We start from the raw sequence: 17,417 nt of genomic DNA on the forward strand, positions 1-17,417 counted from the left end.
ACCAGTGGTATCCTTTAAGATAGTGATTCTCAACCTGTGGGCCACGATAATTGGCAAAACACAAAGATTTTAAGGATAATATAACATTAATATAAAACAAATTATGTAAAACTAAATATCATGGTATTCTTTCTTTAAAACCTTGAAAGAAATGTAGTTTTCTTTGTGATACTGATATGAACTTAAAGTATACTAAGTTAGTTCCATTGATACAAATCGGAATACATAACATGCTCTGAAAATGTACGCGTTCCACTCATCTGACCACAGCGTGGTCAGATGAGTGGACCGCTTTCGCGATTTTCGCGATTTTCAAGTGGGCCCTGATCCAGAAAAGGTTGAGAACCACTGCTTTAAGATTGTTCACGGACATTCTGATCAGACTGACTGTTAAAAAATGAATTTTAAGAGCTGGAGTTGTCAGGTAATGTGCTAGAGAAACCCTCATAATAAAATAAGTGTACAGTATACAGTACTGTATACAGACAGTATAAAGTACAGTTGTTGCTACACTGAATTTCCTCTACTTGTGATGGAGAGGAGATGGAAAATAACTATGTCAATGTTTCAGTAATTTGTATCAAGTAATATCCACTTAAACTATAAACCACTTCCTTCATTGTAGGAAAAAGGCAATTTCTTTTTTTTCCACTTCCACTCCAAGTTCAACACATCCGTCATCCCTCAGCTATTGTTATTTTTAAAATGTTAACAATGCTAAACTACAGCTAGTTTGGTAGCTTGGTAGCTTTTATTATAAAAATAAGATGCCTCTTGTGTCTCTACCTTCTTGTAGACAGGCCTAGGTTAGGCCACTAACCTGTATATAACTCAGGCTGCTCCAGTACCTTGTATCCAGCCCTTGTACCTTAACGTTATGATTCTCTTACAATAACTAAGATACAAAAGATATGTTTTGATATCAAACAAGATATGACAAATGCAGTTAATTGTATTAAAATCAAATGTCAAAAGATGACCAGTATTAGTATCATTAGTAAAAGATTTGCCAGTGTGAGACCTAAACACTATGTACACGGGAGTACATTCATACAGTATAATATGCTGTTTTACCAAGAGTGGTGAAGACATACTGGAAAGCAACAGTGAATGAATGTACACATGTAACTTACAGTATGTTCCATTGAAAACATTGGGTCACACCTTAATTTACAATGGTCTAATTATCAGTGTATTATATAATGTATCTATACTAATCAGAGGAAATGTAATTTAAGTACATAATAATGATGTTTTAATGATGTTATAAGTAGCCTACCACCTGTTGCATACTGCCAAAACTATTATAACAATTGTATTACCGAGTGCTTACACATGTGCCTCTCTCCCTCAAAACTCTTGACCAAAGGTAAATACATACACAGGCTAACTGTGAAACTGAAATAAGACCGTTGTAATGTAAAGTGCTACCTAAGAATCTGTCTGCAGTTGGTCTGCAGCCTCAGGTTGCTCCTTCTCCTCCGGCACGGACATGAAGATCTTCTGACAGAACGTGGTGAAGATTTCTGAGGAGAGACAACTCATCGTGTCAGCCACTCCCTGTTGTTTTCCAGCTTGCTCACCCCAGGCTAAATCTAATAAGGTCTGAGCTATTATGAAAACATCGGGGGAACACCTTGATTCAATTCCATCGCCACCAATACAAACATTCCAATTGTATCAATACTCAAAGTTTTGTTACTGCACTAACACCTTTCCATGAATTCCATAAGAACCTATCCCCAGTCTGGACTGGGCCAAATAAATAGACAAAAGACTCTATGAAAACAAGCTCTCCTACTCACCCAGCATCTTCTGGACAACGTGGGGTTTCTTCCACTTGTATCCCAGCAGGTAGGCCGGGATGCCCGTGAGAATGATGCCGGTGCCCAACAGGCATTCAAAGGGAGCTGCCCAGAAGGACACCACGATCATGAACACACAGCCCAACACGAAAGTCACAGGGACGAACAGCCAAATCTGGAGGAAGGAGAAACAAGTTATGTCAAAAAAGTCAAACTTTTCTTTCTTTCTGTCATTGTTTTGTTTTGTTTTTTTGAGGGGGGGGGGGGGGGGTGTCCTTCATTTAAACAGGACAGTCTAAATGAAGGATGATGTGGTACTACGTATACTCAACTACAGTATGACATCATGCTGCAAATGTGGTTAATTGTATTATGTTTTTTTTTATTTCAGTATACATAACAACCCTTTTTTTATAATAGTGACAATTTTGAATTAGATTTTTTTTACAAAATTGATACACTATAACAATAAACGACAACAAAACAAAAACAAACAATCAAACAAACCAAACACTGCCATACATTGTACACAACCTTTTTATTATGTCCCTGTTTTGCCTTTTGTTTTCACCAATCCTTTTAAATGGTCTATAAAGGGAGTCCATATATTTGTACATTTTTACAGTTTTTATAAAACAGTTTTGTGAGCTTATTGTAACTGACAGAATACCCCACAATTGAGTGGACATGATTAAAACCTTTTAATTTGATGTTCCAACCCTACCAAAGCTATTTAGATTGATACGTTAAATTGCACTGATATTATAATATATTATAATTATTATATTTTTTTTTTTTTTACAGTTTTTATAGCCTTTTCACAAAACTGTTTTGTGAGATTCTTGTTATAGAGTAACTAGGCTGAGAGCGAAGTGACTCAAAACGAAGGTGAAAACACTCAGTCAAAGCAATATTCCCAGGATGAAAGAAAGGGGAATGGCTATCACTACAGATAGAATTTCATAACAGATAGAAACATAACAGATAAAAACGAGTAGTTCACTAAAACAATCTTATTGTCTCCGCCAGGCCGAAAGGCATGGCGAGAGAGTATGTTTTACCCCCTGTCCGTCCGTCCGTGTGTCCGTGTGTCCGTGTGTCCGTGTGTCCATCTGTCTGCGAGCGGCTAATCTCCGAAACCGTTGGCCCGGTCGCTGCGAAACTGTGCACACACACTCCCTGGATGCCAATTCAGAACCTCTGCCCCAAATCTTTTACATGGCCCTGTTATAGCGCCACCAGGAGGCCGATTTGTGCAAAATATTTTTTTTTAATATTACGCCTACAGATTTTATCCAAACATCACGCAAATCAGTACACAGTATCTTTATAGTCATGTGATCAACACAGATTTGTCTGATTTTCCATATTCCATCCTGATTGGCTAAGGTTGCCTTCCAAAGTTTGCAGAACTGGTCCATTTTGAACTAAATGCCTCAAATCATGAACGCAGCTTGCGATTTCCGTGAAATTTCACACGCACATTCCCACTAGGCCGAGGAAGAAATGCCACTTGAACATTTTCAAATCAGCCTCATGGTGGCGCTATAAAAGGCCAATTTGCATTTTTAACTGTAACTGCACCGATCTGCATGAAACTTTGCACGCATACTCCCTAGAGACCAAGGAAAAACATCTGCCCTGCATTTTTCACATTAGCCTTTTATAGCGCCACCAGGAGGCCGACTTATGTGAAACACATATTTTGAGATTAAGCCTTCAGATTTTATGCAAATTTCACGCAAATCGGTACACATGATCTCTATAGTCATGTGATCAAGATGGATCTGATTGATTTTTCATATTCCATCCTGATTGGCTAATATTGACATCTAAGGTTTGCAGGAGTGGCCCGTTTTGAACAAAATGCCGCAAATCATGAATTTAGCGTCCGATTGCGGTGGAACTTTGCACGTACATTCGCACTACGTTGAAGAACAAACACCACCCTTTTAACATTGCCCTATTATAGCGCCACCAGGAGGCCGATTTTTCTTTTTTATATTACTCCTACAAATTTTGTCCAAACATCATGCAAATCGGTACACATTATCTCTATAGTCAAGTGATCAAGATGGTTCCGTCCGATTTTTTATATTCCATCCTGATTGGCAAATTCTGAACATTGCTGGCCCACAATAACCTACCTGACCTGGCGGAGACCTGTGCTCCGAGGAGCACTTTTTCTAGTTTTCTATCAATTACATACCCCTTGAATTCATGATTTTTTTCATGAAATCTTTTAGTTTTTGTCGCATTCCTAAGCCAATAATTTGATGACCGGGTCATCGGTCAATAGGGGACTCAGTAGTCTCCTACTGGAGACTCCGCCGGTCATCAAATTATTTGATTAGGAATGCGACAAAAACTAAAACATCTCCATGAATTTAAGGCTTCGTGGGGTGTGTAATTGATAGAAAATAAGTAGTATTTGGGTGAACTACTCCTTTAAAGTGTCCCCCCCCCCAACATTATGGACTACGGTTATAGCCGCCTAGACGGTATGTTCTTTCATTATGTTTACATATGCTATCACTTACAACAACTGGAGAGATTCGTAGAAAAGGACTGTTTGTGTAATTCATAAAACAAAGTTAGATGTGAATATGCAAAATGAATCTGATCTAAGAGTAAGTGGAGAATCATACGGTATGTATCTCACACATAGATACTGACTACATATGAGGACAGTCAAAGATCGTTTGACAGTACCCTATATTATTACTGTGCTGTCACTGTACTTTGCTAATGAAGTCAGTTTAAACAGGGGGATCAATGTTTGTTTGTTTGGATTCATTAAAAGGGGGTCTGTACCATTTTGCATTAAAAGGTGAACTTTTACAAAAGGTCCTCTAGAAAAAGCTGACTAAGATTCTGTTTCGTAAGAAATTTGGAACACTGTAGTTCTTTTTCTTCTCCAAAATCTCTGTCAACAGAAGTAAGTATTCCCCAATGCATACTGATTATTTGCATCATTGATTTGATCAAAGTTCTCGGACCCGGATTGTTCTACCTTAATGGGCCTGCGGAGTTCAGGCTTGGTCCAGCGGAGCCAGAGCATGCCAGCAATGGCCATGCCGACACACATCCAGGTGAAGAAGCTGAAGAGATTGATGACTGAGAAGATGTCCTTAGAGATAGCGTACATCATGGACAGGCAACACTGACAGGAAGGACATAAAAGGAAAGCTAATATTAGGCCTGTAAAGTGTATTAGCATATGAGATGTAGTTTTGTATAACTCTGCCAAATCAAGTTGTCTTCATTAGGAACAATACGTTTGAATATTGTTTATTTAATGGGACTTTGAAAAGGACCTTATCAGCGTGTGGCATGTTTAACCCATTGACTAACTCACTGTATACTTGACATTACTCTCTCAACCACTTTCCAACATACCATGCTTTGTTTGATTTTCAAAGAAACCACTGGATTCCAGTATATACAGTATACACAGTTTATAGCTGAAATGACATAGAAAATGACATGTATTGATGCTGGTAGGGTCCTTTGCAATTGAAATTTGATTATATTTTATTCTCTGTATTTTTTTTGCTCTTGATACATGTTATTTGGCATTTAACTTAAAATAATGCGAACATTACTCAGACTAAACAATAGACATGGCAAAACCCCAAAAATCCATTTCATATTGGGTCATTTTGGTATTGTGCAATGTGTATATTTGATTACATAATTTTCATTTTTGAATACGTTAGCATATATAACGAGAAAATGTGCTCCTCGGAGCACAGGTCTCCGCCAGTACTGTTCCTGATTAATCCTGTCTTACCTATTTATGTTACATATTGTCACGTGTCACTTGACCAATGTTAGCTTGACCAATGTTACCTCACTTCAAAAAGCATAATTAGCTTTTTGAAGTGACACACCTATTTATAGGATTTTATTTCGTCATGCGTCTCGCTAGCCAATCAAAAGCATTGGTGACAACATATTGTCACGTGTCACGTGAAGCTTGACCAATGTTAGCTTGGCTAGGGGGGGGGACACACAGCGGGACGGGAACGAAAACATACTCTCCACCTCTGGTGGAGACAACGAGTAGAGGTCATTCAACTGTTCATCCAACTGCTTTGAGAGAAGCTACAAGTATGTGTCTATACTGGGTGCACGGCTCAGAAGAGTTCACATAAACAGAAAAATGCCAGCTCTCACAGAGATGTCCTTTATACAGATAGATAGGCACGGGCAACCATCTGTTGCCCTGCCTAACTAAATCAAAAGTATCTAAAGGACATTTCCGTGAGTGCTGGCATTTTTCTATTTACATATTATTTGAAAAGCTGATAGAGAGAGTGTGGGGGAATCACAGAATAAAAGCATTGACAGGACTCATTCCTGCAGCAGACCAATCTTGGGTATTGAGCAAATCGATTCGTCGCTGTCAGGCAGATTTTTTTTTTTTTGGAAAGTGAAAGTAATTTAGTCTGTCTGTGGGTTTTATATATATATATTGAACCAAAGAAAAGTATTAACAAGAGTTTGTGACTAAATAATAATTACATTGGATCCATTGGAACACAGGTTCTTTTTTACATTTCCTGAAAAGTGGCGCTTTTGGACATACAAATTGGCCATGTGAATGATATTCACATGGCATTTTGCTCATCAAAAGAAAAACAAATAGTCCACGGAGACGGGCTACTCACTGTGAAGATAAGAGAGGGAACAGGAGTAAACAGGTCTGTATGGACCAATCCCAGAGCAGCAGGAAGCTGACCCTCTCGAGCACCAGCATAGAACAGTCTGTTAGAGGAGAAAGATGCTGACAGCTCATTATGAATGTCAGTCAGCCGGAAAAAGGAGCAGATAAAAGATACTATTGACAATCTTAATTGAAGTGGCTCAATCCGATCAGACAACCACACACACACGCACACACACACACGCACACACACGCACACACACACACACACGCGCACGCACACACACGCGCACACACACACACACACACACACACACACACACACACACACACACACACATACACACACACACACACACACACACACACACACACACACACACACACACACACACACACACACACACACACACACACACACACACACACACACACACAAACAAACATACACACCGTGCTGAAGTGAAGAGTGACCCGTTGACAGCTCCAAAGCAGGACAGGCCAACGAACACAGGAATCAACCAGGACATGTAACCAAGGTGGTACTCCCCAAAGCTCTGTCACACCACACACAATGTCAGCTCATATTCAGTCAATCTTGTTGAAATTGTTGTTATATATATATATATAGTTGATTTACCTATATTTGTGTTTATTAATGCATTTATTTCTACATGTTATGGATTTTATTTGTAAATTACAAAATGTCTGCAATTCTTTGACAGTTTTGTTTGCTCCGCAAACACATTTGTCTCCATTTGACCTGACACGCTCAGACCTACACAGTCAAATCCAGAGAAAACAAGAGAGAGCGTACAAATCTGGTTCCATTTGTATGCTCTGAGAGTTAAATTAACACTCAGGATTTAACAGTGTCGGTGGAATAAAATGACAATCCATTGCTGTGAATACTGTGTCATATTATAAGCCACTTTGGGTTTGTTTTTCTGTAAAGTCTCTTCAAAATATTGGTAGTTGCAAGTTGCGTTTATTTTGGCTTGTTTCTAAAGTGTAGATGCTTATTTGGGCTTGCTTCCTAATGTTAAGTGGTTTTCAAACATTTTCATGTCAAGGACCCCCAAATTCATATTTGTATTTGTCTGTGAACCCCCATCTGAAATAGTTTTGTGCCAGGGACCCCCATACAAGATTTGTGTATTTAAAATGTTGTCGTAGACCTGACTGCTTGTTTCTCTTGCAGAATCTGGCAACACTGTTTATTACTCACCACAGCGACAGCCTCTGACTCAACCATCTCTTCTGGAGAGATGGTGGTGAAGTAGGCCAAGTTGGTCAGAACATACACCACGGTCACTATCGGCATGGAGATGATGATGGATAGGGGCAGGTTCCTGGTGAAGGGAAAGGTTGCAGGTCATTTCAGGAAACCCCACACATTTGGTTTAATCATTACATCCATTCAAATTTGAGCCACTAAAATTCTCAGTGATCTTTTCACGCAAAAACATCAGCATCGGTTTTAGGTGAATGCATCTTTCATGCAATGTCATAGCCATGTTCCATCACCTTCAATATGTCACTAATAGTTTCATATCTGATTTCCCCAAGGTCAATGATGTGGATTCTAGACTAGCAGTCTTGCGTATGCGTATGCTTGTCTTTAATATGAAGCTCTATATTGTTCAATACAACCATGCATTCAACAGATAAGCAAGTTTAGATAAAGATGTGAAGGTAGTCATTATAGGCATATATTTACAGGAGCGTATGTAAAATCCTCAACACAACCTTCATCACATTTAAGTCACCTCTCTGGATTGATCATTTCCTCGGTCACGTAATTCAGGTAATTCCTGGAGAAATAAACAAACAAAAGATATATCATTTGCATTCTTTAGCACTAGGACACAAATGGATTTTGAAAATGTTCACTGACTGTCTCTCTGCCTTACCAGCCTCCAAAAGCAAACAGACCACTGTAGAGAGCTAAGACTATATTGCCAACTCCCATTTTAGTGCCTTCGAACGCCAGCTCTGGTGTAAGGTATGGCGTATTACCTGCACACACACACACACACACACACACACACACACACACACACACACACACACACACACACACACACACACACACACACACACACACACACACACACACACACACACACACACACACACACACACACACACACACGCATGCACACAAAGAACAGAGTGAGTCCAGTAAGAACAGATAATGAATAAATAAGAACTATTTCCTGCCTAAACAGCTTCAGCTGATTTAGTTCATGTGTTGTTGTTTTTTTTACTGAGGAAAGTCTGTTGCTCTCTGCATGTTGACAGACGTGGCATTTTCAAAAAGCAATGAGAGCACAGCCTGGATCCCACTATATCTACACATCTCACCTCCAGGTTAGAGGATCTGCTTGTGAGGTACTGGCAAATTAATGAAGTCCGTTTGAGATGACATTTAAAAAGAATAAAAACATCACTACAAAAACTACAAACCTGGTCCCAATACCATCACTGCCTAGTCTAATGGTAGAACAGGTTTCATCGAGGGGAACTCTACGCAGTCAAATCCTCAGTGTTCATTTAACTGAGAGTATATACTGTAGCTGCTGCTTTCACACATGCACTGCAACCTTGAAGTTATTCTAGACATTAACCGATGAGGCTGTATATGAGAACACAAACGTCCCACTCAGTAGGACTTGACATGCATGCCAGCTCTCTAGTGCTAAGGCGGTGTACACTGATGTGGTTGTAATGACTTATAATTGTAATAAAAGTGTAAGACTGAGTCTAAAGTGAGACTGAGAGTTGTTCATTACATGTGTAGCCAACCTTTTTGAATTGCAAAGCATGCATTCCTATTGAGCAAAAAATGTAAATCATAGGGGGGACTTCAGTTGAATCTTTGAGACTGAAGGGGTCCAGTGCTCAGAAAAGGTTGAGGACCCCTGACCTAATGTAAAGCCTTCGTTCCACTTTCCCCTCCTTTCTCTACCTGTCTCTTTCAGATGGAAATGGCTCCTTTTTATTGGTGAGCCATATTTACATGCATTACACTCCCCCTGCATCATTCCCCTAGAAGGAGCACAGCGCCACGACAGACGGCAGGCCCCCCATGCATGCCCAGTTTCCATGGCAACGCAGCGTGGAGGACAATGGCTGGTGGGTGTGGTCAGACGAGGGAAGCGTGACAGATGTACTGTAGCACCCTCTCTTCTAGCACACTGGTTCTCAATGTCGGGTGCGTGGACCATCAGGGGTCCAAATGGACCCTTACGGGTCTTTAACTCTGAGAGTGTACAAATGGAACCCAATGGATTTCACAGAGTAGATTGGGGTCCGTGGCCTAATGCATATCAAACTGGGGGTTTAAACCTTGAAATTCAAAGGGTTTGGTTGAGGACCGCTGTTCTAGCATGCTTCTTTGTGTGTGTGTGTGTGTGTGTGTGTGTGTGTGTGTGTGTGTGTGTGTGTGTGTGTGTGTGTGTGTGTGTGTGTGTGTGTGTGTGTGTGTGTGTGTCCATATCCGTGTCCGGAGATGATCTCGCAAACCGCTGGGCTGATCTAACTTTGTACGCACACTGCCAGTAGGTAACAGAAGTACCACCACTATGTTTTGGGTCTTTGTCAGGCGCCTGACAAAGAGCCTTTCAACAGCAAGCTGTTGTGCTGACTTTTCTTTCCTTTCGATCACATGCTGTATATCGTCGCTGTTGGGCAGAAACCTCTTATCTCCAAATTCATTTTTTTCCGTAAATTAACGCCCTACACGTCATACTACACTACAGCGTCATACAGAAGCATCAACATTTTGCTGCTTTGAATTTGAATCCTGAAAAGTAACGGTTTTGGACATATGAGGTTTCCACCCGACAGAGACAAGATGCACTTGCATGCACACAAGCACCCATGCATAGACACACAGCCACGGCCTGCCGCCTCCATAAACAGCTTTAGTGATATTCAGTTTCAGTAAAAGGATGGCAATACGCCCGATTTGACTAATTAATACGGGTCAACAGTCTGTTGTTCATTAGACATCAATTAAACCTCTGTCAGTGTACTGCTGTTACATGTACAGTATGTATCTATGCCACTCCTTTCTGGACAAAGACAATATGTTTATTATTTGTACGTATTTCTATGGACCTGAGTACGCTAATAAAGATGGAATTGAATTGAATTGACTATCACACATACAGTACAAGAAAACAGGATAACCTTGTCATTCATACAAAACTGATGGTATGATCCCATTGGCCACCATACAGCAGTGAAAAGTGATCCAGGGGGTCCCCAGCTAAATTTGCTATATAGCATCAAAATCATTAAACCAATGTAACCCTATCGGCCATTGGAAAATAGCCGATCTACAAGCTCACAAAGCGTTGGCCAAATTGACTGTATACCATTTTGGGGGTCCTTGACATGAAACGGTTTGAGAACCACTGTGCTAGAGTATTTATTACAATATAACTAACACAACTGTGACGGTTGTATTTGGTCTCCCTGCTCTTCATTTGAGAAATGTATATGGTCTGACCACTACTGGTTGACATGTGGTACTTCCTTAAGGTTAAAATGTTATCTCTCCTGAGGAAGCAGGCACTCTTCTAGCACAGTGGTAAAAAAAAGTCAGCAGCGGACCCGGGTTTGAATCTCAGGTACTAGGACATGAAAGTTAAAGAGTGCAGCCTTAAGTAAGGAAGTAGGAAAGGTGTGTGCTGAAAGAATGCAGAATGGATTCAAATCAGGTAGATGGGGCTGGAGTACCTGTGCTGATCTGGATGAAGCCGAACATGATGATGATAGCGAGTGCTACCAGCTTTGAAGCTGTGAACAAGTCCTGGACCTTGGTGGCTGCTCTCACGCTGATACAGTTGACAAATGTCAAGGAGGCTAGTGGAAGCAGAGAGACGGATTGTCAGGCACATACAGATGAATCACCATTGATTAAGTGAATATATATCAAGTGTAGCTTGTATTGTTTGTTGTCAACATTTTATGAAGGAGAACACATCTTACTGTAGCTATTGTTTGTGATGATGATGATGATGATGATGCCTCTTTAGCAAGACTACAGATATGGAATTGACCATATTCACATATGGTGACCATTTTGCTCGTATGTCATACCCCATCTTGTGTCAGACAAATGTGTGTGATTGGATTTGGGTGCACTGTGTAGTGTGCACATCATCCAGTGAGTGTACTCACTGAGACACAAGCAGGCGATGAGCTTGGCGGCGCCGTCGGGGACGGCACAGCTCGGGTAGAGCGGCTTCAGGAGGTACGTGGCGAACACCAGGGACACCACGTACTGGGACGAGGGGCGGATGATGAGCATCTCCACCCACAGCTTCAGGAAGGCGGCGAGCTCGCCATACACCTCCAGGATGTAGGTGTAGTCTCCCCCCGACTTGGTGATGGTGGTGCCCAGCTCGGCGTAGCACAGGGCGCCCATGGTCGACACCACTCCGCAGACGGACCACACGATCAGGGAGAGCCCCGCCGAGCCGGTCTCCTTGATGACGCCGGTCGGGGTGATGAAGATGCCGGAGCCGATGATGGTTCCGATGATCATCCCCACCCCGTTGAACAGGGTGATGCTGCGCCTGAGCTCTACCTTGCCCTCCTTGACTGCCGGCGCACCATCGACGGGTGCAGTGGCGTCCGCGGGCGAGGGGACCATAGGGGTGGTGGCGGACGGGGGCTTCTCCGTGATGGACTCATTCTCATCTGGGACTGGAGAGAGGAGGACACAAATGACACAAGGATGAACTGTCTGTGAGAACCTGGCGTCTGCTGCCTGTGTTGAACAAGGGGGGGATTGTCTACTAGCAGATGTGATGACATTAAAAACACAATCCGGGGAGGAAATGTCAACATATAACATCAACATAATTTACGCCAATTCTCTCTTGGCCTTTTTGGTCAAGTATTCATCCAAGCAATTCATTTTTGTTTATTTTAATAAACAGTACGGTACAACTTCCCAGGACTGTAAATAAACTAAGTAATTGGAGCCAGAAGAGAATGTTTTAGTCAATATTTGTATTGTTGTACTGTAGAGTGTGTTCTACTGTAGAAGCAATGTGCGTCCCTGTGGATTATCAGCGGTGTGGGATAATGTGTCAAACAAGACACAGAGTAGCAGCCTGCAGGCATTGTCAAACCAGTTTTTACCAGAACTATGAGTTGGCAACCTCACTGGTTACATTTTCCCATCCCAGAGCCGCAGGTTCGACCTGAAATACCCTGCTTGGGATGAGTTTTCTTTCAAAGTGTAATTGTTTGATCATGAGTGTAAAGACTAAATCAGAGATCCAGAGGACCTTGTGTGTGTGTGTAACCTACAATTAACAAGATATATTATCCAGAGCAACTTACACTTGCACAGTGCAAGATCAGTGTTAACCCATTAAGACCTGAGGCCGATTCTACAAATGCCTTCTAAATCAGTAGTTCTCAAACTTTTTAGTCATTCAAAATTATTCATTTAAAAAATGGCAAGAAGTGACGCGCTGTGAGCTTGTATATCTGCTATTTTTGAATAGCCAACGCAACAATCTAAAATGACACAGATGCTTTCCCGGTTTTAATTTTGAATGACATGAACCCTAGTCTGCAAACAGGATGAATGATCATGTAAGTAAGAGTGCAAAGAAAACAAACAATTTAGTAACTATACCAGGTAAACATCAAACTTAGCGTCTGTCTAAACAATATGCAATCTAAATAACAGTATTTATATTTGTATTTGTGAACAACAAACTGTATGTCAATCTAAATAATATATAACATACACAGGTATGTATATAACATACACAGGTATGTATGTGACCAAGTAAACAACACACTGTATGCATAGTATGACTAGCATGTTCAGTATCAGAAATAGGCAACAAGAGGTGAAACTAGGAAGGAGAAGTGCCAGGGGGTGAGGTAGAGCATGAAGAGCTGAGTTTTCAGACAGGTGGAAAATGGGGAGTGCGTCTGCAGTCCTGGTCATTCCATGGCTTGGAAGCCAGGAGGGAGAAGAGTCTAGGACGCCTGGAGCAATGGCCAGGGTGTCGTGGGGATGGGAGACTGATCTAACTAAGGGTAATTCCGATCCTGGAGGTACATGCAACGACAATTTGTCATTCTTTGTCAGGAAATCTCTCTCACACACACACACACACCCCCACACACACACACACACTGACATGCATTATAACATTAGGCGGTGTTGCATCAGACCAGGTGCATAGTGGAAAGATGCCGCCATGCACCATGTGCCATCAACAAGGGTGTGTGTGTGTGTGTGTGTGTGTGTGTGTGTGTGTGTGTGTGTGTGTGTGTGTGTGTGTGTGTGTGTGTGTGTGTGTGTGTGTGTGTGTGTGTGTGTGTGTGTGTGTGTGTGTGTGTGTACCCACCCCCTATCTTCTCCTTGCTCAGCGCCTTGGTAACACTCTCTCGGCTGCCGCGTGATTTCAGCTCCGGCTCGGCCATCCTTTTTCTCTCTCCTCTGAAATACCCCCTGTCTTCTCTTCCTCTCCCCCTTCCCTTCCTTTCTATATGCCCTCTTCTTCCTCCTCCTGCTTCAATGTCTTCTGTTGCTTACCCACCCACTCTCTCTCTCCCTCCCTCTATCTCTCACACACACACACCCACTGTCTCTCTTTATCCCAGCAGCCTCTCTTGCTGACCGTATATACCTCACTGGCACTCTCTCCCTCTTGAACACTACCCTGCTACCTTTATGTCTCCCTTGTCTCTCACACACAGGTTCTCTCTCTCTCCTCTCTCTCTCTCTCTGTGTCTCTCTCCCTCTCTCTCTCTCTCACACGCACAGTCTCATTCTCTCTCTCTCCCAATCACAGGCTCTCTCCTCCTCACGCAAAATACAGCTCCCTTGACCCTTGCCGTCTACCTCTCTGACTGTGTGTGTGTGTGTGTGTGTGTGTGTGTGTGTGTGTGTGTGTGTGTGTGTGTGTGTGTGTGTGTGTGTGTGTGTGTGTGTGTGTGTGTGTGTCTCCCCAGTATACTAAAGCCGGAGGGAGAAAGGGAGGGGGGTGGAGGGAGGGAGCAGACCTTTGTGGGGAGTGTGATGCAGTGATGCTGCTGCCTGGTGCCTACGCCCATTCCCTCCCACTGAATGATGGGATATCTCAGTCAGCTGGATGGAAGTAGGTCATAGGCAGCATTCGGAGGTGCCACTGTGGGAAGCTGTCATCTTTTGGTGTGCCAAATGAGCTAGTTTGTGTGTGTGTGTGTGTGTGTGTGTGTGTGTGTGTGTGTGTGTGTGAGTGAGAGCAGTGATGAGCTGTGGATTTTTGAACTAAGGGGGCTATATTTTCTGACGTCACGTGCACGCGCACGTGCACGCATGTGCACATAGCCAATCAGCTCAGTGCTAGTTGAAATACTGTATTCAACATGTGATTTTTAATGTAATTATATCGTATTATTTAGTTGCATTGTTAATTTGTTGTTTTTATTTTTGTTTCAATTAATTAATTATTTTATTTTCCTTTTAGTTTTATATAAAAGCCCTTTACATAGACTCACCCACACATAAGTACTTAAAATAATCAGACAACTTGTCTTTGTCTTGTCTCAGAGAACTGGGTCCCCTTCACACTCTGCAGTGCAGAGACTGTTGTCTCTCATTGTGAGAGGAATGTACACATTCAATTCAAGTCCATGGCTTTTTTCGAGTAGCCTAATGTTATGCAAAGCAGCCAGGTAGACGCTATTGAGAACGGCTCGCCGCTGACGGCGTGTGTGTGTGTGTGTGTGTGTGTGTGTGTGTGTGTGTGTGCGTGCGCGCGTGCGTGCGTGTGTGTGTGTGTGCGTGCGTGCGTGCATATGTATATCGTTGATGGGACTGTGTCTCACCAACAAAGGATGCTGAAGGACAGGTGCTCCATCTGGTGGTGCAAAGTAGGAAAGGCAGCTACCTTTGTCCCTCCTCCCATTCTGAATAGGGTGATCCATGGGTGATAGTACCCAACGATCTTTGGCGATACACTGACGGTAGGGGAGAAAATGGAGAACCAATGGCTTTGTTCAACAGCATAGAATGCTAAAATGCTAATAATGCTATTGCTCATGCTAATAATATTACTAATAATAATGATTAAAACAATAAATAATAATAATAATGATGATAATAATGCCAATACCAGTGCTAACAACAGCTGCTGGTCATCTATTGGTTTCATATGACAGGCCAATTAATACTGTTCATTTAGTTTTTACGTTTTTTTCCACGATGGGTTTTTAAATCTGCATTTTGTTTATATTAGATATTAAACATAGAGATTAAATAACTGTGTCTATTTACCCAAGGCGTCCGCTAGATGGCGATCTTTACACGTGTTTCAAACAGAGCCAATCAAACAGAGCTCATCACTTTCGACAACAAAGTTTATGATTATTCATACCATACGTTGTTTAACGTTTTGCTCAAATAGATCATCTCTAGTTTTACGATAAAAAACACGAGTAATTAACATACATTCAAAACAAAATCTTAATTCACGGTTGTGATCTATATGTAGGCCCTAAGCATACGAATTAATATTAACATTAACATCTTTGAATTATTGCGACCTTGTCAAAATGGTTCAGGGGGGAAAAACGCAGATCCCACGTTTATTTTCCTGAACCATTAATTTGTCAAAGGTCGTAATAATTTATAGATAGATAGGCTAGTGTCTTTCATTCGCTTGTCCACCTGCTGCTGACTTCAATGCATTGCATCAAACTTTCGGCTGTATCCCAGAGTGCGGAGGTAGGTTATTAAATAATCGAGTTTATTCGTCACGTTACGGGGCCGGGGGGGTGTAGCAAGAACTTCCATAGCCTTGGATCAAGACTATCATAGATTTATCGATTTCGCATTTGCGTATCTATGATCGTCTTGGGCTTCACCCCCCAAATGTCACTGGTCATCCGCCCGTCAAGTCCGTATTTCTCCGAACATGTACAAATGCAAAATATAAGGTGCTTACCCGGTAGCCCCGGATGTTCACTCTACATTCGGAATCTTTGTGCACTGTATTAGTCCGTATTTTTCAATAGTGTGTTTTAATCATAGAGGTATTATAATATAACGGTTTTAATCCCGTCTGTGCTGAACGCCATTTCCCCCCTCGTTTACTTCCTGTTTACAAAGGGTGTAATACCGGGCTTTCACCGGATGCGTCCCGTCACTACTGCCCATTGAGGAATACAGGGAACTTCCGACAGAATCCGACACAGACGGGATTAAAACACAAATCTATTGACATATACGGCCTAATACACAGTACACACAGGTTCCGAATGCCAGGTTAACATCTGGGGCTACGGGGTCAGAATTGTATATGTTTTTTTTTTGTACATGTACGGAGAAGTACGGGCTTTTCGCGTGGATGTGCAGTGTTATGTCTTGGGGGGTGAAGCCCTGCCCAAGACTATCATATAGATACGAACGTAAAAGTCAAACATACATCTATGATAGCTTCGTTCGGACAACTGAGTCTGACTTTCCTAATCAATCAATAAAAAACAGCATTCCGAGAATGAGCCCCGTTCAGTTCGGCGGTGATAGGTCACGCGCTTGCATTCCTATCAAGCTGACAAAGTCGACTTGCAACCACCCAGCTCCACTCCTAGAGGAGTCTCTCAGCTGACAGACGGTGAGGCACAAGCCAAGATCTGCATCTACGCAGTGCACTTTCTGCAACGTGTCCGGGGACTTTCCCCTGGGCGGGGTAATGGAGAAACACGGTTCTCTGTGAGTAGCCCAGAGTGCAAGCCTTCCGAATGCCCGGATGTTAACATGGCAGGCCCACGTATTTATACGTACACGGAGGTTGAGTGTTTACAGTCATGGTGTCAAAAAAGTTACAAATGGTTTCGTTTAATGCTTTTAATTGTCAAAATACCACATATGCTTTGTGAGCGCAGCGTTGGATTATTATGATGTACTTACT

At 42.1% G+C, this 17,417-nt stretch overlaps 1 protein-coding gene across 2 annotated transcripts; it reads right to left on the minus strand.

The window, feature by feature from the left end:
- Nucleotides 1-292: 292 nt before the first annotated feature.
- On the minus strand, nt 293-15,432 carry LOC308096681 (large neutral amino acids transporter small subunit 1-like). 2 transcript variants are annotated; one of them, XM_080444095.1, is made up of 11 exons: nt 15,334-15,432; nt 11,668-12,195; nt 11,224-11,349; nt 8,388-8,493; nt 8,244-8,288; nt 7,703-7,826; nt 6,928-7,031; nt 6,479-6,575; nt 4,819-4,968; nt 1,806-1,980; nt 293-1,526 (listed from the first exon to the last, which is right to left on the minus strand). In XM_080444095.1, the coding sequence occupies exons 2-11, from the start codon at nt 12,140-12,142 to the stop codon at nt 1,432-1,434; spliced, it is 1,497 nt and encodes a 498-aa protein (XP_080300221.1). In that variant the 5' UTR covers nt 12,143-12,195; nt 15,334-15,432; the 3' UTR covers nt 293-1,431. The 2 variants fall into 2 exon arrangements, with proteins under 2 accessions (XP_080300221.1, XP_080300220.1); XM_080444094.1 differs by lacking the exon at nt 15,334-15,432 and adding an exon at nt 13,869-13,967.
- Nucleotides 15,433-17,417: the final 1,985 nt, after the last annotated feature.

Source organism: Gymnoscopelus braueri, assembly GCF_963280865.1.
Source record: "Gymnoscopelus braueri genome assembly, chromosome: 12".
NCBI lineage: Eukaryota > Metazoa > Chordata > Actinopteri > Myctophiformes > Myctophidae > Gymnoscopelus > Gymnoscopelus braueri.

Bases quoted from the DNA above. Each gene is read 5' to 3' on its own strand.
- LOC308096681 (XM_080444094.1), bottom strand. From the start codon at position 13,944: ATGGCCGAGCCGGAGCTGAAATCACGCGGCAGCCGAGAGAGTGTTACC. The intron at 7,827-8,243 runs GTGACTTAAATG...TCCCTTCACCAG, and splicing joins GAAATGATCAATCCAGAGAG to GAACCTGCCCCTATCCATCA. The intron at 6,576-6,927 runs GTGTGTATGTTT...CTCCTCTAACAG, and splicing joins TCACTCTTCACTTCAGCACG to ACTGTTCTATGCTGGTGCTC.